Source organism: Simochromis diagramma, unplaced genomic scaffold, assembly GCF_900408965.1.
Source record: "Simochromis diagramma unplaced genomic scaffold, fSimDia1.1 OVJJ01000385.1, whole genome shotgun sequence".
In the NCBI taxonomy this organism is placed as follows: domain Eukaryota; kingdom Metazoa; phylum Chordata; class Actinopteri; order Cichliformes; family Cichlidae; genus Simochromis; species Simochromis diagramma.
In genome coordinates this window covers 46,991-72,592 of record NW_024386751.1, presented here as the reverse complement: position 1 = coordinate 72,592, position 25,602 = coordinate 46,991, and the positions used below count along the sequence as shown (strand labels likewise).

Below are 25,602 nucleotides of genomic sequence, written 5' to 3'. Positions count from 1 at the left end.
CTTGGCTGCTGCCTCAAAGCACATTGTGCGCTGTCTATCTTGCGTGCTGCACAATATTGTTTATTATTTAGTATCTACTGATATCTACTGCTAGCTAATTTATTGTGATGGTGCCGTTTTTTTATTATGTTGCTCTTTGTTGTTTGCTTTCTCTTCTGTTTTTTTTTCTCCATACAGGTGACCCAGGTTTTTTTTTTTTTTTTTTTTTTTCTTTCTTCCCCCCTTCTCACCGTCTCTTCTCCCATTTGGTTTTCTCTCTCTCCCTCTCTTTCTTTCATTCTTTCTCCCTGTCCTATCCCCCAGTCATGTCTGTCCCGTTTGTAGCAACTGAAAATAAAATAAATTCATAATTATAATAAAGGTCAATCAAATGGACCAATATGGCAAGGCCATGATGATCCACTTGGTAAAATAAATCCGCTTGGCATCTTTCTTGGCCTTAAGACAACAATTCTGATGGCTAAAGATCCAAACGGGACACAAAAACAAACAAACAAACAAACAAAAAAAAAACCATCCACATAGATGGCAGGACCCAAGGTTTCCCAGCAGAACATTGCCCAAAGAATTATACTGTTTCTTCGCACAGTGCATGATAAGCGATGCACACACACACAGCTATCTGATGTAAAAGAAAATATGACTCATCAGACAAGGGCACCCTCTTCTATTTCTATGTGGTCCAGATCTGATATATTCTGATATGCATATGTCCCTGTTGTTGGCACTTTCGTTGGCAGACAGGTATCAGTATGGGCACCCTCACTGGTCTGCACCTATACAGCCCCATACGCAATAAACTGTGATGCACTGTCTATCCTGACACCTTTCTATCAGAACCAACATTAACATGTTGGAACAGTCCAAAGTAATTCCACACTATGTGAATAATCATAAGTCCATAACCTAGACACCTATTGCTGATGTGCTTTGTGCAGTGGATCCGTGAAAGTATCACTAAACTGGCCTACATTTAAAAAAAAGAAAAAAAAAAAAAAAAAAAGAAAAAAAGAAAAGACAACGCCCGGCAGATTCCCCCGGCTCAACATCGCCAGCCGGCAAAGATATTGCCGACATACTGGAGTCAATCGACAAGCGATTGGCCAGTTTCAACGCAAGGCTGTCCTTGGTGGAGATTCTTCACCGAGAATTTAAATGCTTGCGAGAATCCCTGGAGTTCAGCCAGCAGCAGGCGGAAACGCTTGCTGCTGAAAATGCCACGCTAAGGGAGTCGGTGAAATGTCTCACAGATAATGTTACCCAGCTCAATAGAGAAAATAAAAAAATAAAAGAAACAGTTATTGATCTACAAGCTCGTAGCATGCGTGATAATCTGGTATTTTCTGGTATTCCAGAAGCCGCTGGAGAGGACGCGGAGACCACGGTAAAAAGCTTCATCAAAACCCACCTGAAGCTGCCGGAGGACACTGTGAAGAACATCGTCTTCGATCGGGTACATCGCATCGGCCCCATTCGGGCTACGGCCGGGAGACCACGTCCTATTGTGGCCAAATTCGGCCACTTCAAACAAAAGCAACGTGAAAAGTCGCGGCAGGGAATTCAAAGGAACGGACTTCAGCGTGAACGACCAGTTCCCCAAAGAGATCTTGGAACGACGCAGGGTCCTCTTCCCAATCCGACGCGGCTTCATCCAGAAGGGCTCCCGCGCTGTCATCGCTGTGGACCGGCTGTACGTGGACGGACAGCTCCACCGCGACCCGAACATCACTCCGTGGCTGTATTAACCTCACGCCAGATAAGAATCAGCTACACCCTTTCCCTATCCACTCACACTAACTTGCATTAACATCTGTTTAACTTACCGGTATCAAATCGCATCTTAAAGTGTGATTTCATAGCAGAATTAACACCGTCACTCTCCGTCAGTGATTTAATTGGAATGTTTACGTTTTGTTCTTCTCGTTTTTTTTTTCCTCTCTTTTCCCCCTCTTGGTTTTATGCTGCTCACCCCTGTCCTTGGTTTCTTTCTTTATTCCTTTCACTGCCTCGATCACCTGCTTCGACACTCATCCACAAACATCCTTTATTTTGACACATACGCACCATGCGCTCAACGGCAGCACATTTACTTCAGTCAGACAGCACACACAGTCGTTTAGGATACACACACTTAAGCCAAGCCTACTCATATTAGTAAATATGCATACACAAAGTCAGACTCAGGGAGCAGCTCGCCACACATTTTTCTCTCTCTCCTTCTCTTTATTTATGAACAAGTGACGTATTCTCTCCACCTGTCTAAGCGACGCACACAGCATACATCCCTAGTTATAAACAAACATCTATGGGTGCACTGAGGTTCATTACATGGAATGTAAATGGAGCTGGCTCCAGAGAAAAGAGGTTAAAAATATTTAACCAACTCAAAAAACTACAGGCAGATGTTGTCCTATTACAAGAGACCCCCAGACCTCTTAGAGGTTCGAATGAACTTAAAACACCTGAGTTTCCTAATGTGTTCTCAGCTTGTTATAATTCTAGACAAAGGGAAGTAGCAATTTTAATACATAAAAATATTAATTTCACAGTACTCGATACAGTTATAGATCCAGAGGGCAGATTCTTAATCATTAAACTATCTATACTTGATAAAAAAGCTATGTATTGCAAGTGTATATGGTCCAAATGTTGATGATCCCTCATTCTTTCACGGTTTTTTCAGTGCACTCTCTGAACACTTAGATGGCACACTCAAAACACATCCTTGTGGAGACCCGGTGCTGATTGTGATGGTGCTGGACCGGTGGGGGCCGAGTCTGACAGACTGTGGTCTATTTGTCAGGAAGTCCTTGATCCAGAGGCAGATGGGGGTGGAGAGTCCCAGGTGAGACAGTTTCTGGACCAGGATCTCCGGGATGATATGATTGAATACTGAGCTAAAGTCAAGAAAGAGCATTCTCACATAGCTTCCTCGGTGCTCCAGGTGACTCAGCGCAGTGTGGAGCGCTATGGTGATAGCGTCCTCGGTGGATCGATTTGTCCTGTAGGCAAATTGGTGGGGGTCCAGAGTGGGAGGCAGACCGGCCCAGATGTTGCTTTGGATGATAACATCATCCAGGTAGGCAGCAGGATATGTAGCGTGCAGCCACAGCACCCGGTCCATGAGGTGCTGGAAAGTAATAGTCCAAATAAGCTGAACAGAAGTGTGATGAATTAATACAACCCGTACGGCGTGGAAAAGGCAGTTTTTTCTTAGACTTTGCAAACAAGGGAATCTGCCAGTTGCCCTTGGTTAAATGCAGCATTGTGAAAAAAACCAGCAGCGCATAACTGGTCCACTGGTCACTACAAGAACTATGGGGATACACCAAGCACTGTGCGACTCTTCTGTTACTCCCAGCTAAACATTTCAGTCAATTCCTTTTATGCAATTTGTCTCTTGTGCTCAGGTAACCTGTAGGTCTGTGAATTCAGAGTCATGCTAGGCAGTGTTTCAAAGTGATGCTCCATGAGATTCAGGTGAGATGATACTCACCCTGGATAGTACAGCTCATCCATCTTATTAACCAGAGACGTTTAGTTACGTCTAAAAATAACCCGCGATAGGTGAAATCCACAAAGTAGCCAACTTTATTTTTTACAATTATTAGAGATGTTTTAAGGCTGTAAAACCCCTCACTACACACTTTATGCACTTTTCTCAGACAGGCATGAACATTTTCACACTTCTCTCGTTTAAACACTCTCAAAGTTCAAACCTTCGTAGAAAAATAAGAGCAGTATTAGTATTAAACGTTTCATTGACATTTTTGTGTTTGTTGGAAAAAGCTTACAAACATACAGTACAGCACTTTAGTCACACTGCTAGCGACTGAAGATTTAGGTAAATTTGACAAGCTGAATGCATTCTGTACTGTACAGGAGACACTGCAGGAGATTGATTGATAATGGTCTACAGCCAATCAGGATGCAGGACACAATGTGCTTTAAAAAAAAAAAAAAAGCATGTAAAATTGCACAAAAGAAATCTGTGAAAGGTGAACCACATAGCGAGGGACCACTGTATTATTATTTCATATCATTATCACAACATACTAACTTTAATTACACAACACAGAGATTGACAGTTATCCAATATACAGCAAGTAAAGGAAAACATTTCCAAAAACAAACAAAACTTAAAGTTTTGGAACAGGTTAGACCAATCTCACATGTAATAAACTGGAAGACCTTGGCTTCCATGATATCATTTTCTCTCTAGAAAGAGTACGACTTCTGACTTGTGTGAGTTTTCATGTGGCGCAACAATGAACAACTAAAACCAAACATTTTCCCGCATGCTTTACAATGATATGGCTTCTCACCAGTGTGAACTCTCATGTGCTTCCTTACATCACTACTGTACGCAAACATTTTCCCACATGCTTTACAAGCATATGGCTTCTCTCCCGTGTGCGTTCTCATGTGGCTCGATAAAGAACTTGTACTTGCAAACATTTTCAAACAGGTTTTACAAGGAAATGGTTTCTCACCAGTGTGAACTCTCATGTGCTTCAGTAAATCACCACTCCATGCAAACATTTTGTTGCATGTTTTACAAGGATATGGTTTCTCACCAGTATGGATTCTATAATGTCTTTTGATTTCATAATTCTGCTTAAAGGCTTTTCCACAAACATCACATTTGAAAGCCCTTTTGCTTGTGTCAGAGTGATTCTCTGATGTAGGTGAATCATCTGCATTCTTGTCACTTTTTTTCCTATTTCTAGTTGATCCTGAATCTACAGTCTTGCTTCTTTCCTGAGACTGTCTTTCAGTTACATCAGAGCTGTGAGAGAGAAGTTGATCCCAGCTGACTGGGTCTGGTTTGCTGTGGTCACTTTCCTTATGAATAAAAGTCACCATAAAGGTATCCGTCTCCTCCTTCAGTCCCAGCTGCTCTCCCTCCTGACTGCTGCACAGTTCCTCCTCTTCCTCTTTAATCTTTGGAGGTTCTGGTTCCTCCTGGTCCACACTGGAGCTCCTCTCCTGGTTACAAAGCTGCTGCTCAGGGAGAACCTCCTCCTCCGAGGAGACGTGTTGCTGTGGGACGTCTAGAGGGACGAAAGGAGAAAACAAATACACTTGAGATTCTCTAAGCTCAAGTCACTAATTTTAAGGGTGGAGAAAGCAAAACGATGCAATGGAGTATTAGGGACATATCAAAAAATATATATGTCATTGATCATTTTGAGAAAAAGTCCAAATGTGGAGATGTTTTAAGAAACTGCCGTTGCTGCTGTACTCTATAAAATGCCTTGTGCAGATGAGTCCTGTGAGACAACATCGATCCTCTTTACTCTACGAGGCTGTAACCATCGATGACCTCACATTTGTCCACGACTAGCTGTTTCATTTTGTGTAAATCTCCTTCATGTTTGTTTTTTTCCATCTGAGCATGCACAGCTTTCTGTACCATCTCTTCAGCCCTGAGTTTATAAACTGAAAGCCAAATCATTCAAGTACGGCCTCACTAACTCAGAGAACAGTTTGTCTTGAAACAAATAATCTTCACATTGATTTTTTTCTCTAAATACAATTTTGATTTTTTGACCTATACGACCTATAAAGAACTGAAAGACAAAAGAAAGTGCCGTCAGATCACAAGCTGTCCCAGTGGCTTCAAGCGCACATTCAGGCCTGTGAGACTCATTTAGACACACTGAGCCATGGCTCTGTGCTATATGCACACATTTCTGCATCTCTGCCATTCAAACACACGTCATCCGCTATCCTTTTCAGGGTCGCGAGCCTATCATATAAACACACGTCATATATAGTTTATTTTACGTAATATTCAAATGTTGTCTTTCTCAAGCACTTTTCATTTTGTGTTTCCATAAGTCTTATTTAGTGCATTTATTACTAATAGAGAGAACGCACATTTTAAGACCAGACACATGTTTGAAACCTTTTGTCCTCCACAGTGAAAAATGGCTGAAAATAAAAGCAGCTCCTAGTTTGATCAATTCTGCAGCTTTGCAGTCTCCAGTATCACTGAAATGCAGCCAGATGTTTGTTTTATGTTTCTTCACTTTTTCCCGACATGCTTGAATTTAAATCCGGCTCCCGTCTCTCTGTGTGCCTGCCTGTAGCACTACATATGCTGTCTTCAAAACGTCTGCCCCCCTTCATTCTTCCACGTAATGGTATGGTCCCAGTGTGTCTTTCCATGTGATTGGCCACATGGTGTGCCCATCAAAATAAAGTCCCACCCCTGTCTGCATGGATTCTAAGCAGGCTAAAGATTCGGCTCCGACATATAGATGGGCGATTACAGTTTTGCTGAATTGCTAAAACACTAAATCCCATTGTAAAAATTATACTGCCAACTATGAAAACTCTTTCATTAAATCAATCCCACAGATGCCAAAATCTGAAACACTGTTCATCTGGTCAGGACACCATTTGCAAATCTGAATCTCCCATTTACCAAACTCTAAACTTTCAAACTCAAAACACATTTAGCAGTGTGGCGCACTTGTACCCAGAATGATGGACACAGGCAACAGAAGCGAAACAACTAACACACAGTTTTCATCATTAACACACTACCACTCATAATTTAAAACACATGTTGCAACATGTAACCAAAGATGTATTCATGAGGCCTAACCGTTGAGTCAAGCTCAAAGATTCTCTGTACACAACAAACTCATTTTAGTTCTGTAAATGAAATAGTATGATGTAAACATGTGCTATGCAAGCATATCAGACTATCTTATGCCACGTTATACCTCTAATTAAAGATTGTGAAATCATTATGTAGTTTTAGGCTGCATTATTCTCCTGACTTAGAAGAAGGTGATAACTATTACATTTATTAAACTGATTTGTATTACATGAGACTGCTGATTTATTGTGAATGAATTACATTGTTTAAGATGCATTATACTGCTGATTCAAAAGTAAAACTGTTTTCAGAGAATCATGGCGTTATTTGTCTGATTAGGAAGAACAGAACACACTGCACAGGAAGCCAAGGTCATAACTTAGGCTCACTGAGAGAGTAAGAATGTGGATGTTTAGGTTTTATGACTGTGGAAGGGGGGGCCAAAGCTCTAAGAATGCGAGAAACGGTCAGACACTTTGGCTACGTTCACACTGCAGGCGAAAGCGCATCAAATCCGACTTTTTTGACCCTGTGCGACTCATATCCGATCATGGTGTGACAGTGTGAACGGCACAAATCCGATATTTTCAAATCCGATCTGGGTCACTTTCGTATGTGGTCCTGAATCCAATACATATCCGATGTTTCAGAAAGCGACTGCTGTTTGATGGTCACGTCGCATTAAATCCGTCTTTTACGTCACTGACACAAGACAGACGCCAATTATCAGCGCCGGAGAAGACATCGCGAACGCTTCCTGACCATCCAGTGAAACTGTTGGGAAGACAACGTTGGAGAAACGTGAACATTTTATTTGTACTGTATAATCTGCAGATTCTGACAGAAATCTGCAGCTATCCTTTGAAGCACCGGCTCCTCTAAAACAGCAATAAGGATCATTATTAGGTTATTTACATTATTATGTAAATAACAAAATAACTTAAAGCAAAAATTGGGAAACATAAAGTCCGAAGTCTTTACATTAAGGGCCATCAGTCAAACATATTGTTTGCTCTGGGTCTAAACAGAGCTCGTTGTGCGTGACGTCTTCTTTTGCGCATGCGGCCGCTTTGAGCGTTCACACTAGAGCGCGTTTGCTGTCGCATTTTATTTGTAGTGTGAACAAGCAGACAAAAAAAAATCGGATTTGATCAAAAAATCGGAATTGAGCATCAAGACCTGCAGAGTAAACGTAGCCTTTGAGATCTGGCAGACGCCTTCCTGTCCACATCTCCCGTCTAGACGTTTTTTAATGCTCAAAGTGTTGTATGGAAAAAAGAGATTGTTGATTGAGCATTTATACACCAGGTGTTGTTCTTCCTTCAGCCCAAAGAATTGGGAGATTTAACAATACTTATAACTAAATGGTATTTTGCTTAGGATTGAAAGATGACCAAATGAGGGTGGAAGAACACGCATGTGCTCACAACACCAGTAGGGCTGGGCGAAATGATTATTTTCCCTAATCGATGAATCTAGCGATTAATTTTACAATCCGATTCGATTTTAATTTTATTCGATTATAAGCACTTTAACAATGTTGTAATAGTGTCCACGACGGCTATGCTTAGCAGGTGGTGCATTATCCTCATTAACATTTTTCCTGCGGCCAATTCGCTGTCTCACATTTTCGTCTTTCGCAGATTCCCATAATCAGCCTGCGCGCATTCCGACTCATTTTGCCAGCATGGGCCACAAATAAAAACCAACTAAACAGCAGCTTAAATGAGTTTTGCATTTACAGAGGTTGAGTGTTTTTCTCTGTGTCTATGAGTGAGTGTATGCCTACGAGGGGGGTGTCTGGATGAATTAAAGAGTAAAAAGCAGTGTTAGTAAAGAAGTTGAAAACATACGGTGGTTTGTCCTTTGCAGAAGCTGCTCCTGGATGCTGTCGTTTGAGGTGCTGGTGCATAGCCGTCGTGCTTTTACGATAGGCCATTTCCACCTTACAAAGTCGGCAAATGACTGAAACACTTCCTTTTCTGTTAAAATATCCCCATACTGTAGAATTGCGAATTCGGGTGGATTGATTTAAGTCGACTGCGGCTGCCTCAATCATGTTGCTGCTACTCGCTGCCGCCATGTCTGTTTTGAAAGTGACGACGCATCGACGCACGTTTTTTTTTTTTTTACGTCGACGTAATCGATTATGTCGACACATCGTCCCAGCCCTAAACACCAGGAGACACTTATTGTGGATATGGTCCGTCAAAATAATGCAATTTGACTGCATGAAATGCAGCAAGGGAATATAGAAGACAACATACATGTTGAATCTAGCAAAAAGGAGAAGAAAAGGTTGCAATGTCATAGGTCAATGTGCCACTATTGAACTGCGTGGCCAGCGTGGTGGAAATGTAACTGTGCTGCCATCAGCAGCTGTGGGTTTCTCCACAGTCATGTTACTGTTGGGCCGCACAACAACGAACTTATAGCAACATTCCTGGATGGTCTACAGGATGCTTGGCTTGAGTAGAGAGACCGCGAGCAGGCAGAGCATCCCATATCATTTGGGACAATGTGAGCTTTCACTGTGGTTCAAAATTATGCAACTGGTTTCACAATGAGCAGCATTTTATCAATATGTTTCTTCCACCATACTCTCCCTTTTGAACCCTATTGAGGTGTTTTTCTCAGCACGGAGATGGAAAGTATACGACCGAAACCCTTACACACAGGAAAATCTACTTCAAGCAAAGAATGGAGCATGTGGTGAGATGGGACTGGAATCTTCTCAGGGCTGGATCTGGAATCTCGTTGCCTTGCAAGGGAGACCATAACATATGATGTGGATGAAGTCCTGTGGCCTGACCCAGCACAGAGGTGTGATGCTGAGGCAGATTAAGTTACCTGAATATGCTGTAAAAATATATAATTTTTTAATGTATGTATATATATCTTTTTTTATGGCAGTTTTCTTTTTGTCAAAATGTGAGAATAAATGAATGAACAGATAAATATTATTTTCCAGCTCTCTCACAGTGTTTTGTATTTATTTCTGTAGTGTGTAATCGTTGCTAAGTCGTGTTTGCACATTGGCTGGTTTTGTGTGGTTTTTGACAGTAGTGCTTGATTTTGACAAAAGTTAAAATAGTTTTGGGTCAAATGTTTGGTTTTGCAAGACAAGTCGAGGATTTTGTGTGTGTAGCTTGAATTTTGGAGTTTGTGTTTAGTGTTTTGAGACAAAGAGATGAGATTTAAGGAAATGTGTTTTAGCAATTCAGAAAAACTGTAATAACTGACATAAGAAATTATCACGGGGGCTGGATATAGCTGTATTCTAGGCCGAATGTGGCCCGCGGGCTATAAGTTTGACGCCCCGGATTTAACACATTCACACAGGTTCATTATTTCCTGCATTTTCACAGACATTTCATTTTTATTAGTTACAGGTTCAGCTGAGAGAATTTGCTTGCTGTTTACACACGGCTGAGAAAACGGAGTTAAACTCGTTCTCTGCTTCAGTAAAACCATTAAAGCATCACTGAGGAGCAACGCGAGGGCTCGACTCTAAACACTCAATGTGAGAACTGATGAAGAGTTGGGATCTGAAAAACTGGATTATAGGTGGCAGACAGTTGGTGTCGTAAGCCACCGCCTCCAGTTCTGAGATCCTTCCCAGACGCCTTAACGCCCACTCACATCCTGGCCACTTAAAGAAGTCCAGACACTTTTCTTTCCAAGCTCCTTAGACTAGGATGACCTGGAGGACTGAAAACCTTCACAGACCTTTGTAATGAATAGTTTTCATATTTTGTTGTTGTTTATATGAGCTGTGTGAAACAACAGGGTTATAACTGTCTGTGGTGAATAAAGATGTATTTTATAGTCCACCCTCTGCACACTGAAATTTGAATTTGAGTTGAAGTGAGTTCACCCATCAGAGCGAAACTCGCCTGTCCTCTGTTTGCTCTTTGTTCGCTCACATCTCCAAAAAGTCCTCACAATCAGAAACGTCCCGCAGAGCTGTGATCAGGATCCTCCCTCAGAGGGACACTCACCTGTCCTGTGCAGCTTGATTTGGGGTTTCCAGGTGATATCCAGCAGTCTGCGCTGACGGTCGATCTCTTCCTCGTACTGGACGATCGTTTTTTCAAACTCCAAGAATATTTGTTCAGCAGCAGCAGTTAGTCGCTCGTTGATAAACTCTCTCAGATACTGAGCTGAAGGCATCGTTGCTGCCGCGGCTCACACACTCAGCTCACACAACAACACTCGGCTCGGTCACATAGGAACAAAGCTAATGCTACTTCCGCATTTGTGTAGTTCACTTCCGTCTACTGTTGCACAAGGGAAGTTCCGCCAAAACAGGACATTTTACTCGTTGTTCCGCCTTTAAAAAAGTTCTTATCATTGAGGTTTTAGTTGGGATATTTTTTCTGGATTTCTTAATAACAAAAATACATCCGAACAGATTCTAAACATGAAGCAGTGACGAAAAAGATCGTTCATGAATAAAACACTGTGAATTTCATCTTGCAAACTGTCTCATGATATTCAACTCATGTCTCATCTAATCGTGGATGGAAATCAGTTTTTGTGTTAGTGTCGGCGTACACGAGCAGCGTAAAATAGAAAAAGGGTTTATTCATGCATTTGCTAACAGAAAGAGTGATCAATCCCACTGAATCCAGCCTGTCAGTAATGTTTAATACTTAACACCATTGTATATTTTACTGTTTCACTCACTTCGATGTTGGAGGTTCAAAATCATCCACAGGCCCCGCCCACATACGTCCAGCTCAACCAATGAGATGATTTCTATCTGGAGAGCAAAAAGTTTGAGGAAATAAAAGCACTACCTGGTGAATCTGCTGCAGTGGAAGAACTTTGTTCATGTGCTGTCTGTCTGGCTTCAGCAGCTCCAAAGACATGTTGCTGCACCTCTTTTTGTTTTCATCTCACTTCATAGGTGAACTTTTGTCTCTTTCTCAGAACGCAACATTTCTTCCTCTGCTCTGAACTCTGTGCTAGAAATGAATCATTGGTCTGGAGGATTTTAGATTTTTACTTCTGTCCTACTTTTCTTAATTTCCACTGTCTTCTCCTCTCAGCCTCATGGACAATGTTAGTCTGATGGCTTCATTTTCTCTACTTTTTCCAGGACTAACAGCTGGAGACTCAATCACTCCTCAACGACCTGAAGTCACTGCAACAGAAGGAGAATCTGTCAAACTCACATGTAGCTATGAGACAACTTCAAGTTATCCTCTACTTCACTGGTACAGACATCATTCTGACCTTCAGGCTCCTCAGTTTATACTCTGGAAAGGAGGGAGACAGCAGACAGGTCAATATATTCCTGATAAACGTTATAAATCAGAAACATCACCAACAACAACTGATCTGACCATAGCAGCCCTAACCCTGGCAGACACAGCTCTCTACTACTGTGCTCTAGAAACACAGTGATACAAAGTGTAGAAGAGGCTGTACAAAAACCTGAACACAGATATCTGACTACTCTTCAAAGAGGAGGGAAGTGGTATTCAAAGCACAGCTTCATATCAGATGGATTCTGCTAATTCCTGTTTTATCAGAGTCACTGTGGTTACAGCTGCTAATGAAACACTGTGGGAGGATTCACATGAGCAGCAAATCCACACCAACCACAAACCAACTGCAGGAACGTTCAAACACAAAGACATTAGGGAATACAGTCAAACAGCAAAAGCTATATTTGATAAACAAATGTATCAGATTTAGCATATTTAAAATGTGCCTAATTTTGTGCTTAATGGTGTGCAAATCTTAATCAGAAAGAAAGTTATTGGAGTAAAATCAGAGTCAGATAAGCAGTGGATGCAAAAGTTGAAGCTTTTGTGGAAACTCCTTCAGAAGCAGCAAATCATTTTGCTGCCGTCCTTTCATAATTGTTATTCCGTGTCTGAGATATTAAAATGATACCAAAGTCAATATCTGGCCTTCATCAACTTGTTGGGGTGAGATGTTTAAGCTTGTGTTTGTCAGTTTAATTCATTGTTATCTATATCTATATTATATATATCTATATATCTTTGTCTAAATCTATACAGTATTCCCTCCATTATTGTGGAGGTTAAGTTCTGGGAACCCCAACAATAGGTTAAAATCCAAAAAGAAGAATCGACATGTTTATTCTGATATTTTTTATATATTTTAAGCCATAAAAACCTTCCCCACATTTCCCGCCCTCTTATAAACCCGTTCTTCTCTTTTAAACACACTTTGAGACGCATCCTTACATACTGAGTGAAAAGTTATCGTCTGAGTCCACCTGAGACAACCAATGCAACAAGTTGGTGAGGGGAGGAAGACACAATAAAGAAATGCTGTTGAAGAGAGCCGGAGAATAATAATAACTAATGATTAAAATGGAGACAGTTAACTAAACTCATAGTGAGTGAATAAGAAACACACCAGCAGCCCAGACCTGCTTAAAGGTGAACAGTTTTAAGCAGCTCATAACTGTAGAGAGGGATGCTGGATGAAATGACGTCACAGCTCTGCTAGGTCCAAACCTCGTCCATGATTAGCATCTGCACAACAACTTCATGGCATAAATAGATGTGTTTTATTGACATATTGTCTGATGCTGAAACTTATTGGGATGTATTTCCATTGTTTACCTGACAACATAGGGTTTCAAGTTTGCAAACCACAGGAGGAGGAGTGACTGAGAGCAGAGAGGAGGAGCAGAGATTCAGGGAGGAGCTGAGCTGTTACTGAACTATAGAAGAGAGAAAAACCTCCACATTCAACAGAGTTCAACACAAAACAAACTTTATGTTCCTCAACATGCTGTCATTACATCACTGTGTGTTTCCTCTGATTCTTCTCACTCTCACAGGTCTGCTCACCTACACAGGAAACTATGTTCAATTCAAATGATTCATTAACGTCCCCACATTTAATACTGTCATCTCATCTTTCAGGTGTGGGCTGTGAAGACCTCACTCCATCCAAAGATGAAGAGTCCAGTGTAGAAGGCAGCACAGTTACTCTGACCTACACTTACTCTAAAGGTGCTGCTAATTATTTCTTCTGGTATCGACAACATCCAGGAAAAGCACCTGAGCTCCTGATCTCACACTCACCTTCAGGATCAGTAGGAGAAGAAAAAACTCCTGGACTGAAGATTCAAGTGGAGGGAGAAGAAATCAAGATGAGCATCTCCTCTGCTGCAGTGTCTGACTCTGCTGTGTACTACTGTGCTGTGAGGCCCACAGTGACAGGAAACAGCAAAACTCTGTACAAAAACCTTTGGAGCAAAGACAACAGAATACTCCACAACATCCACTAGAGGGAGCCACACACCTTTGTTAGGATACAGAATCATAACACAGCTGTGATGAGCTTCAGGTGAAGTGAATGAGATGTGAGCCTCCTCCTCCTCCTGACTGCAGAAACCTGTCTGACTCCAGCTGTGAACATCAGACCAATCACAGCAAACTCGCAGTAAATTGATGTGGATTTCATCCTGACATATATACCTGTATACACTAGAGACGTAATCGTAGTTACTTGGATAAATTGTGTGTAATGATATATACTCATATATACATGCTTGCTCCCAATGAAGTGTTTATATGGGGGAGTCACTGCATGAAGCATTTAACCTGCATGTTCAAATCACATGACCCATATATTAAGGGTAAATATATCTACCATTTATTAGTGAAGAATTAAGATAAGATAGAACTTTATTAATCCCTCGGGTGGGTTCCTCTGGGAAATTTGGTTTCCAAAAGCACAGCACCGACAGAAGTTACAGAATATTATATATACACACACATATATAAATACAGAGACATATATAAATAAAATATACAAAGGGGATAAATAGAATAAATAGGAATAAAAATAAAAAATAAAAATACAAGTGAATTGCACATTTCAAGTATGGAGTCTATTGCACTGTTGACTTTTAACAAAGGTATTGCACAGTGAGGTGAAGAGGCACTACAGCTTGGTTGTCCCCCCTCCTTTGTCCTCCTGTCTCCCCTCCCTCTCCCCTCCAGAGAGGAGTTAAACAGTCTGATGGCGTGTGGGACAAAGGAGTTTTTAAGTCTGTTAGTTCTTGTCTTGGGGAGAAGCAACCTGTCACTGAACAGACTCTTCTGGTTGTTTATGGCCGTGTGCAGAGGATGCCCAGCATTGTTCATAATGTCCAGCAGTTTCTTTAGTGTCCTTTTCTCTGCCACTGTCACCAGAGTGTCCAGCTTCATGCCGACCACAGAGCCAGCCTTCCTGATCAGTTTCTCCAGCCTGGATGAGTCCTTCTTTGCTGTGCTGCTCCCCCAGCACACCACAGCATAGAAAAGTACTCCAGCAACCACCGACTGGTAATACATCCTCAGGAGCTTCCTGCAGATGTTAAAAGACCTCAGCCTCCTGAGGAAGTACAGTCGGCTTTGGGCTTTTTTATACAGGTGCTCTGTGTTACATGACCAGTCCAGTTTGTTGTCCACCCACAGCCCGAGGTACTTGTACTTGTTGACCACCTCCACCTCCTCCCCCTCTATCTGAACTGGCAGTGGACCTTCTCTGGACCTCCCGAAGTCCACAACCAGTTCCTTAGTCTTTGAGGTGTTGAGTTGCAGGTGGTTTGTGTGACTCCATGCGACAAAGTTCCTCACCAGACTTCTGTACTCCTCTTCCTGATCATCCCAGATACACCCCATGATGGCCGTGTCATCTGCAAACTTCTGAATGTGGCATAATTCAGAGTTGTAGCAGAAGTCAGAGGTGTACAGGGTGAAGAGAAGAGGGGACAGCACAGTTCCCTGTGGTGCTCCTGTGCTGCTGACCACAGTGTCAGACGTGATGTCCTTCAGCCTGACGTACTGTGGTCTGTCGGTGAGGTAGTCGGAGATCCAAGCCACCAGGCAGGGGTCCACCTCCATCCTGTTCAGTTTTTCCTGAAGCATACACGGCCGGATGGTATTAAAGGCACTGGAAAAGTCAAGAAACAGGATCCTGACCGTGCCTTTTCCCCCATCCAGGTGTGAGTGGGCTCTATGCAGGAGGTACAGGATGGCATCCTCCACTCTGACATCTGCCTTGTATGCAAACTGTAGTGGGTCCTGGGCAGGTTGTACCTGTCGTCGGAGGAGGTTGAGGAAGAGCCGCTCTAGAGTCTTCATAAGAATTTGTGCCATTTGTTATATGAACACATGTTGATCAATACTGTTTGAAAATGTAACCATGAGGATCAGTAAGAAACCTCTGATAGTGTTATGGTCCAACAAAACTGTTGAATAGATTAACTGATTAACTGCCTTTCTGTAGACATTCAGACTCACTTTGGCCATGAAACTGCCAAAATCAGAAAAACTATTTGTATTGTTTAAACTTACCTTACCTACCTGTCTTCCAGAAACAAAAGGAGGAAACGTAGTTTTACTTCCTGCTTTATAGCTTCTGGGTTCATCTGAGGTCACAGGATGACACCAAGTGCAGAAGGGGAAGAATTTGTGTAATTTAATCAAGTTGATTTTAGAGGGTTTATGGAGAAATAGATTTATTGTTGTAATATGTATTGATTACACCAGTAAAGAGTAGCAGTAGAGGTTTGAATATGATGTTCATCTACTGAGTGAAATAGTCCAGAGAAGAAATAGTTTGGTTAAGTGGACGATTTAAGCAGAAAACTCGGGCGTTTGAGGAGAAAGGACCAGGTCAGTGTAGCTGTGTGCACTTTGACCTTAATATTCTGTTGAGTTAAGTTCAGTTAAGTTTATTTGAACTGAGTTAATTATGGAGTTGAGTTTCTTATTTGTTTATGTAAATATTGTTTGGGTCACAAAATGGTGAATAAATCAGTTGCTACACTGGACAGCATCAGTCTCCTGCACTTCTTTGGCCGCGTGAGTCAAGTCCTCCCACATGGTGCCATATAAATTATACTGAATATAGTGTTTTCTATCAAGCATTCATACTACAACGGAGGCATCAGGGAGCAACCTCGGGTTAGTATCATACTCAGGAATATTTGGCATTCAAACTGGAGCAGCCAGGAACTGAACCACCAACCTTCAACAAACCTGTGAATCACCTCCCCGTCTGAGCTGACGTTCTCAGATAAAATGTTGATGTCACCTCTGCAGGTCGCAGACAAGTGGCTGCCAGAAATAGAGAAGTTTTACTATTTGGGGTCTTGTGAGGGGAAAACAACTTCTAAAAGAAGAAAACTCATCTACCGGATCTTCTGAAGGTGATTTTATCAAAGACAAGATCTCCACTGAAAGCAGCAGAAAGACGTGCTGAGTGTGAAGCTGTCAGCAGGGGGAATAACACAGGGCTGTGAATGAGTCCTGTCACTGTGATCAGGCTCCTCCTTCTAATCCACCAACTTAGTGTTGATGAAGACTAAACAGAGAGATCACAGCTTCTTTATACTTGCTGTAGCTCACAGTTACTCTACACTGCAGATATGACGCCTCTGTTCATCTCAGTGCTGCTGGCTGCTATGTGCCTCGGTATGAACACAACTCTGTTTCTTTGATATCAACATTGACGTGATTCTTTAACAGCACACTGATACTGTTTGTTGGTGTTTTACAGAATGCAGAGCACAAAAAGACAACGTGCTGCAAGCAAGAGGAGAAGAGACTGCTGCTGCAGGAGGCACAGTAACACTTGGCTGTCTCTATAACACCAGCAGTTTATCAAATGATTATCTCTACTGGTACAAACAGGATGGAAACAACAGCCCCAAATTCATCCTGAGTCGCTTTAAAGTTGGTGAGGGGAAAAACGAGGCTGGAGACAGATTTTCATCCACACTGGATTCCAGCATCAGATCAGCTCCTCTGAAGATCCAGAAGCTTGAGCTGTCTGACTCTGCTGTGTACTACTGTGCTCTGCGGCCCACAGTGACAGGAAACAGCAAAACTCTGTACAAAAACCTTTGGAGCAAAGACAACAGAATACTCCACAACATCCACTAGAGGGAGCCACACACTGTTAAACCTCTGATTCTTGTGTCATTGGACTGATGACAAAGACAACAGAGAAATGAAGCAGTAAAGATCAGAGACAGAGACAGAGCTGCTGTGGAAGCACAAAACTGTTTGATTGGCTCAGCGATTAAACTGGCCCCGCCCACTGAACTTGAGCTCATCCAATGACATTATTTGTTGGTCATTGTGCTGCAGTGGAAGAACATTGTTCATGTGCTGTCTGTCTGGCTTTAATAACTCCAAAGACATGTTGCTGCACCTCTTTTTGCTTCTATCTCACATTATAGGTGAGTTTAAGAACAGGGATTAAAGTTTAGTTGAAGCTGCTGCATTAAGCAGATATACAGACTGCATTTCACTACTTTTCTTCTTTCTTTTTCCAGGACTAACAGCTGGAGACTCAATCACTCCTCAACAACCTGAAGTCACTAAAGCAGAAGGAGAATCTGTCACACTCACATGTAGCTATGAGACAAGTGTTAGTGATCCTTGGCTTTATTGGTACAGACATGATTCTGACCTTCAGGCTCCTCAGTTTATACTCTGGAAAGGAGCAAGATCACAGAGTGATCGTCAATATATTCCTGATAAACGATATGGATCCCAAACATCACCTACATCAACTAATCTGACCATAGCAGCCCTAACCCTGGCAGACACAGCTCTCTACTACTGTGCTCTAGAAACACAGTGATACAAAGTGTAGAAGAGGCTGTACAAAAACCTGAACACAGATATCTGACTACTCTTCAAAGAGGAGGGAAGTGGTATTCAAAGCACAGCTTCATATCAGATGGATTCTGCTAATTCCTGTTTTATCAGAGTCACTGTGGTTACAGCTGCTAATGAAACACTGTGGGAGGATTCACATGAGCAGCAAATCCACATCAACCACAAACCAACTGCAGGAACGTTCAGACACAATAAAAACTGTCAAACATCAAAAGCTGCTCATTTACACTATTTTATATTTAGTGGATGAGGACATGCAGAAATGCAGCAGAAGCAAAATAAACAGAGTAACAGAGGTTTATCTCTTTAAGGTAAAATCTCTCACATGAAGCTAAAAGTCCAACCAGGAAGACCATCTCATGCTTGTTCCATTTATTCTCTTTGAACTCATCACTTCAGATGATGATGCTCTCCTTCATCATTGTCCTGCTCTGGTACTTTGTGATGTTCCCCGTCTGGCAGGTCCAGACTCTCCTCTGTGCTTCTGCTCTGAACAACATTTCAGAGTGCCTGGCCTTCTTGAGGTCTCTGAGCAGGATCCTGGACGCTGCATCATCTGATAACTCTATTGTGCTTCTGAGGACTTTATGTGTCAGAGTGACACAATGGTGGTTTCTGTTTTACTGGACTTGTGTGCTAACCACAGTATAGGTTGATGCTTGACTCTGTAATTGCATCATCAGGTCTGCAGCAGTGTGTTCTGGACACTCTGGTGAAGAGAGGAGCTGAGCTGTCATCTGATCACCATCTGGGGGTGAGTTGAGTCAGGTGGTGGGGGAGAATGCTGGACAGGCCTGGCGTATCAAAGTGGTTCAGGTGATCTTCAACTCCCACCTCCAGCAGAGCTTTGGCAGCAGTCTGAGTGAGGCTGGGGACTCATTGCTGATGGGGCTGTGCAGAGCTTTGGCTGCAAGCTGGTTGGTGCTTGTAGTGTTGCTAACCTCCTAACCAGATCTCATTAACTCCTCGTGTTTTGGGGAATGAAAGGTCCAGCTGAAACATCCACTCTTTGTCAGATTGTTGTCTTCATTCTGGTGGTAATTCAGCTTTAATTTATGACTTATGAGTTTGTGCTTGTAGCTTCTGTTACCTCACCATGTTCTCTTGTGTCTGCTCATAGCTCTGTGGACTTGAGTTACCTGAAACCTGAAGGATTCTCTCATTGTCTGCTGTTTGGAAAGGACTGACTTGTAACAGAGCTGGAAAACTCACCTGCCCATCCACTCTCCACCCACTCAGCCTTCTGAAGCCTTCACTTACCTCCCTGACACAGAAACTCTAAAAGTGAAACACAAGAAAGGACTCTAATAAATACTATATAAGCAATTCTGACTGCACTGATACTCAGCAGTCGTTCTCTCGGGCAGTTCTGTGGTGTCTCCCTGCTCTGTCCCTCTGCAGGAAACCTACTTACCTGCCCCCCTGTCTTTGAACCTTCTCAAAATAAAAGCACGTAAAGCTTTAGCCTCATGTGGGCTGCGTTAGAGTCGATGCATTCCTGTAATCATGACACTGAGAGGTTGCTCCAGGGATTTAAATCATGTATTAATCGTAGTGGAGAGAAATTAATATGAATATTTCCTGTGTGAAGATGATGGTGTGATATCAAGGGCTGCCACATGAAGGGGCAACGTGAACAAGTTTATGAATACCTCAGAAAAAAAGCTTCAATGAGTATAAATGATCTTCTGATATTAACAATATCCTGGAACACCAACAGAGCAAACCCACAGAGATGCTCCACTGGAGGGCGACATCATCCAGGAGGCGGGGCTCTCCTTCTGCACTGTGTTCAACCATTGTGTCAATAATAAGTGCTGCTGTGAAGAGAACAATTCTCAGACTGAATGTTGAACATCAGCTAGTTTCTCCTGTTGATTTAAACCTTGTTGTACAGATGGAACATTGGCTGTGGATTATTCTTGCTGCTCTTTTCTTTGGTGAGATACAAACATCAACATGTTTCCTCTGTTTAAATAAATGTGTGAGTCTGATTAATGGTGAGTTTTTAATCATGTTTATTGATCCATCTCTTCCTCTGCATGTTCTGTTCTTCCTCAGAGTGTAAAGGAGAAGACAAAGTGATCCAGGAACAAGGAGATGTCATTGCTGCTGAAGGAGACACAGTTACACTTGGCTGTCAGTATGAGAGCAGTGGAACAAATAATTATCTCTTCTGGTACAAACAGGATGGAAACAACAGCCCCAAATTCATCCTGAGTCGTGTTAGTGGGGATGATGGAAACACAGCAGACGAGTTCAAGGAGAGATTTTCATCCACACTGGATTCCAGCATCAGATCAGTTCCTCTGAAGATCCAGAAGCTTCAGCTGTCTGACTCTGCTGTGTACTACTGTGCTCTGCAGCCCACAGTGACAGGAAACAGCAAAACTCTGTACAAAAACCTTTGGAGCAAAGACAACAGAATACTCCACAACATCCACTAGAGGGAGCCACACACTGTTAAACCTCTGATTCTTGTGTCATTGGACTGATGACAAAGACAACAGAGAAATGAAGCAGTAAAGATCAGAGACAGAGACAGAGCTGCTGTGGAAGCACAAAACTGTTTGATTGGCTGAGCTATTACACTGGCCCCGCCCACTGAAGTTGAGCTCATCCAATGACATTATTTGTTGGTCATTGCGCTGCAGTGGAAGAACATTGTTCATGTGCTGTCTGTCTGGCTTTAATAACTCCAAAGACATGTTGCTGCACCTCTTTTTGCTTCTATCTCACATTATAGGTGAGTTTAAGAACAGGGATTAAAGTTTAGTTGAAGCTGCTGCATTAAGCAGATATACAGACTGCATTTCACTACTTTTCTTCTTTCTTTTTCCAGGACTAACAGCTGGAGACTCAATCACTCCTCAACAACCTAAAGTCACTAAAACAGAAGGAGAATCTGTCAAACTCACATGTAGCTATGAGACAAGTGATACACATCCAGAGCTTCACTGGTACAGACATCATTCTGACCTTCAACCTCCTCAGTTTATACTCTGGAAAGGAGCCAAAGACTACAGTGGTTCTCAATATATTCCTGATAAACGTTATAAAACCCAAACATCACCAACATCAACTAATCTGACCATAACAGCCCTAACCCTGGCAGACACAGCTCTCTACTACTGTGCTCTAGAAACACAGTGAAACAAAGTGTAGAAGAGGCTGTACAAAAACCTGAACACAGATATCTGACTACTCTTCAAAGAGGAGGGAAGTGATATTCAAAGCACAGCTTCATATCAGATGGATTCTGCTAATTCCTGTTTTATCAGAGTCACTGTGGTTACAGCTGCTAATGAAACACTGTGGGAGGATTCACATGAGCAGCAAATCCACATCAACCACAAACCAACTGCAGGAACGTTCAGACATGAAGTTTTCTGTTTCTTTAAAATAAGCTTCAGTTTCTCACTGATTGAATTAAAACTGAATTATCTGGATGTTCTTTCACTCTAAAACATTAGTACTTTGCTGCAGGGCTGTCACTTGCATGTGACAAATAAAGGCTTTCTTGAATCTTGAGAAACAGGTGCAGCAAGGTATAATACACAAATATGTGAGTGGAGTCTTATGTCCTGACAGGTGTGCTCTCCCGTCACAGAAAGAAGAGTTTCTGTACAGAGGAGAGTAGGAATCATTTCCTGATTTCCTTCTTTATGTCAGTGAGGTTGAATCAGCCTGAGGGAGAAGGAGCTCTGCTGCCTCTAAGGTTGAGTGGATCAGGTGTGATGGGTTGTCCATGATGGAGAGCAGTTCAGTAACCTCTGACCCTCACTGACTTAAATAAATTCAAATTCTGACCAATCATGTTTCCAGCCTTGTGAAGTTTGTTGATCCTGATGTATCGCTGGCACTGCTGCTGCCCTGAGCTTCCTCTTGTACAGCATCACTGTTGGTCCTTCAGCCCAGTCTGTCATTCAGGTGAAAACCCAGGTACCTGCAGCTATCCACTGTTTCTGCTTCTTCACACATGATGTTGATGGGTCTATTTGCAGTTATTATCCTCCAAAAATCAACCACCATCTCTTTTGTCTTGTTGACAAGGCAGAGCATCTTATAGTGAAGGAGGAGGATGATACCTTAATGGTGACTCTTACGGGGAAAGTGACAGTGAAACAGAGCTGACATGATTTATTCCGGACAGCTCCACAAAGTTCTCCACCAGCTCCCTGTACTCCGACTCCTGCCCATACTAAACACACCCAACAACTGCAGAGTCACTAAGACTTCTGCAAGTGGCACGTTTCACTGTTGTACTGGAAATCTGAGGTGTACACGGTAAACAGGAATGGAGATAGGACCATGCCTTATGGTGCCCCAGTATTACTGATCACCACAGACAAAGAGCCGCTCAGCCATACAAACTGAGGCATCTCTGACAGATAATCAGCAATCCAGGAGACAGTAGAAGTGGTAACACCCATTCTGAGCAGCTTCTCACTCAGCAGAAGTTGTTTTATTGAATCAAAGCCACTCAAAAACAAAAGGATTCTCACAGTTCCACCAGTACCATCCAGGTGAGAGTCAGCATGCTGCAATAGGCAGAAAACACCATGACTCAATTCAATTTTATTTATACAATGCCAAATCATAACAACAGTCGAGTGTCACATGAATCCAAACTGGAAGCTGGTTCCACAGAAGAGGGGCCTGAAAACTGAAGGCTCTGCCTCCCATTCTACTTTTAAATACTCTAGGAACAACAAGTAGGCCTGCAGAGCGAGAGCGAAGTGCTCTAATAGGGTGATATGGTACTACAAGGTCATTAAGATAAGATGGGGCCTGATTATTTAAGACCTTGTATGTAAGGAGCAGGACTTTCCCCCCGTCTGCATGTCTAAATATCTTTAGTCAAGATACTAACCCCATGGTGCTCTCCAATGCATCCATCTGTGTGTGAATGTTAGATAGAAAGATCATAGAAGTGCTTGTGTGATTGAGGCAAGCTATACCAGTCCATTTATCTAGAAGAGACACCAGTACAAGATAAATCTGCTCTCTCTTTCTAGTCCCAGTCAGGACTCTTGCTGCAGCATTTTTGGATTAACTGAAGGCCTTTTACGGAGTTTTTAGGACTTCCTGATAATAATGAATTACAGTCATCCAGCCTGGAAGTAATAAATGCATGAAGTAGCTTTTCAGCGTCACTCTGAGACAGGATGTCTAACGAGCTTGGAAAGAAAAGCGTCTGGACTTCTTTAAGTTGCTTGAAGACGTTTCATCTGTCATCCGAGAAGCTTCTTCAGTTAAAACTAACTGAAGAAGCTTCTCAAGCAACTGAAAGTAGTCCAGATACTTTTCATTCCAAGCTCCTTAGACTACGATGACCTGGATGACTGAGAACCTTCAGAGACATCTGAGACGGGATATTTCTAATTTTAGAGATGTTGCACAAATGAAAAGAAGCAGTCCTACATGTTTGTTTAATACAAAGATCCAACCATGCAAAATATGATTTTTTTTTTGCCATTTTTTAAGAGGTCTTAAACTTTTGATCAGGATTGTGTGTGCATTGAAGGGCATATACTGGTAAAACATTACTCCAAGGTTCTTCACAGTGTTACTGGAGACCAAGGTAATGCCATCCAGAGTAAGAAACTGGCTAGATACCATATTTCTTAGATTTTCAGGGCTGAGTACAATAATCTCAGTTTGATCTGAATTAAGAAGCAGAAATTTAGATATCATCCAGGTATCTTATGTCTTTAAGACATTCCTTCAAATTAATTGGTGTGTGTCATCTGGCTTTCTGGATACATAAAGTTGGGTTTTGTCTATATAGCAATGAACATGTATACTATGTCTTCTAATGATGCTGCCTAAGGGAAGCATGTATGGTGTAAATAGAATTGGTCCTAGCACTGAACCCTGTGGAACACCATAGTTGACCTTTGTGTGTGAAGAGGACTCTCCATTTACATGTTCAAAATTGAGTCTATTAGATAGATATGATACAAACCACTGCAGCACAGTACCTGTAATACCTACAGCATGTTCTAATCGCTCTAATCCGATTGTTAAGTGATGACGTGACGAATCCTACTTCCGGGCCTAAAGTAGTCTGCGTTTAATATGGCTTTTGTGTTGTTAACATGTTTTGTATTTTCTTCTATTTAATCTCAAAAAGCTCCTAAAACAGTCAGTGATCACTGTTGACCTCCCTCGGCTTTTATTACCGCTAATCATTTATTTAAGCTCAGTTTTTAAAACCTTAGGATGTAACTACAGCCCAGCCCATGCAGCAGTATATGAATGACTAACCTCGTATTGTGGATGGATTATCTCAGTTGTTCTCCTGGCTGAAGTTTGGTCCTTTTACAGCATCCTGCCATGCGATTACATTTGTTCCTGACCACCGAGAACACTCACATTAACTTTTATCGAGTGGAAAAAAAGTTAGCTTGCTTATATTATGCTAACATAGCTGTGTCGCTAGCGGTCACGTAGCACATAATTATATACAGCTAGCCCAACTTCAGTAACCCTACAAACATCACTAATGTTTAGTTTTCTGTTTTCATTTATGTTGGAAGTGATAACAGAGCTGTACGTTTTAATTTGTTTCCAAAACCCCGCAGTCAGGACATGCTATATTGTATTTAGATAGAAGCTAGCGAGCTAACTCCCTGCTAACTTCTAACTCCGTTAAATGTCATAAATTCCGTTTTCATGGATGCCTGGATGTTAAACTCAATTGTTGTTACACCTGGTAGAGCAGAACGCTGATCATTTTATTAAAGATGAAAGACTTTAGACAGTTTTTCAACTCTCAGTAATGCCATAGTGATCGTTTGATATATGGACCTGTAGCGGAGTTTAGGCCCAGACACGGCTAGTGACGTCAGACTGAACAACCGGATAGGATATTATGGTCGACAGTATCGAACGCTGCACTGAGGTCTAGCAGGACAAGCACAGAGATGAGTCCACTGTCAGAGGCCATAAGAAGATCATTTGTAACCTTCACTAAAGCTGTTTCTGTGCTGTGATGAGCTCTGAAACCTGACTGAAACTCTTCAAATAAGCCATTCCTCTGCAGATGAGCTGTTAGCTTTTTTTTATAACTACTCTTTCAAGAATTTTTGACCACAACCACAACAGGCTGGTAAGCAAACTGAAAAGAGTCGAGAACATGTTTCACCTGCAAGATAAGTCAGGTAAGCCAAGCTCCTGGTGGGGTTGGAGAGCAGAAGAAAATTAATTGATGCGCACACACAAAAAAAAAAAAAAAAAAAAAATAGCTGTTATATATTATTTTATATAATTTTCACACAATACAAACTTTTAATTCCACAAAACAGAAAT

At 41.9% G+C, this 25,602-nt stretch overlaps 1 protein-coding gene and 3 gene segments (V, D, J or C); 3 read left to right on the top strand and 1 right to left on the bottom strand.

Moving 5' to 3' along the window:
• Window positions 1-4,215: 4,215 nt before the first annotated feature.
• Window positions 4,216-10,887, bottom strand: LOC120728214 (zinc finger protein with KRAB and SCAN domains 8-like). The gene is made up of 2 exons (XM_040023040.1): window positions 10,615-10,887; window positions 4,216-5,054 (listed from the first exon to the last, which is right to left on the bottom strand). Exons 1-2 carry the CDS (start codon window positions 10,784-10,786, stop codon window positions 4,219-4,221), a joined length of 1,008 nt encoding a protein of 335 aa, XP_039878974.1. The 5' UTR covers window positions 10,787-10,887; the 3' UTR covers window positions 4,216-4,218.
• Window positions 10,888-13,258: 2,371 nt separating this feature from the next.
• Window positions 13,259-14,320, top strand: LOC120728388. The segment is given in 2 exon segments: window positions 13,259-13,442; window positions 13,528-14,320. Coding segments are annotated over 2 exon segments (432 nt in total).
• A 1,442-nt stretch (window positions 14,321-15,762) lies between these two features.
• LOC120728542 lies at window positions 15,763-19,475 on the top strand. The segment is given in 3 exon segments: window positions 15,763-17,073; window positions 17,159-17,528; window positions 19,409-19,475. Coding segments are annotated over 3 exon segments (483 nt in total).
• Window positions 19,476-20,047: 572 nt separating this feature from the next.
• On the top strand, window positions 20,048-20,666 carry LOC120728446 (the record flags this gene model as incomplete). The annotated part of the segment is given in 2 exon segments: window positions 20,048-20,228; window positions 20,350-20,666. Coding segments are annotated over 2 exon segments (360 nt in total), but the record flags the coding sequence as incomplete, so codon positions are not given.
• Between the last annotated feature and the right edge of the window lie 4,936 nt (window positions 20,667-25,602).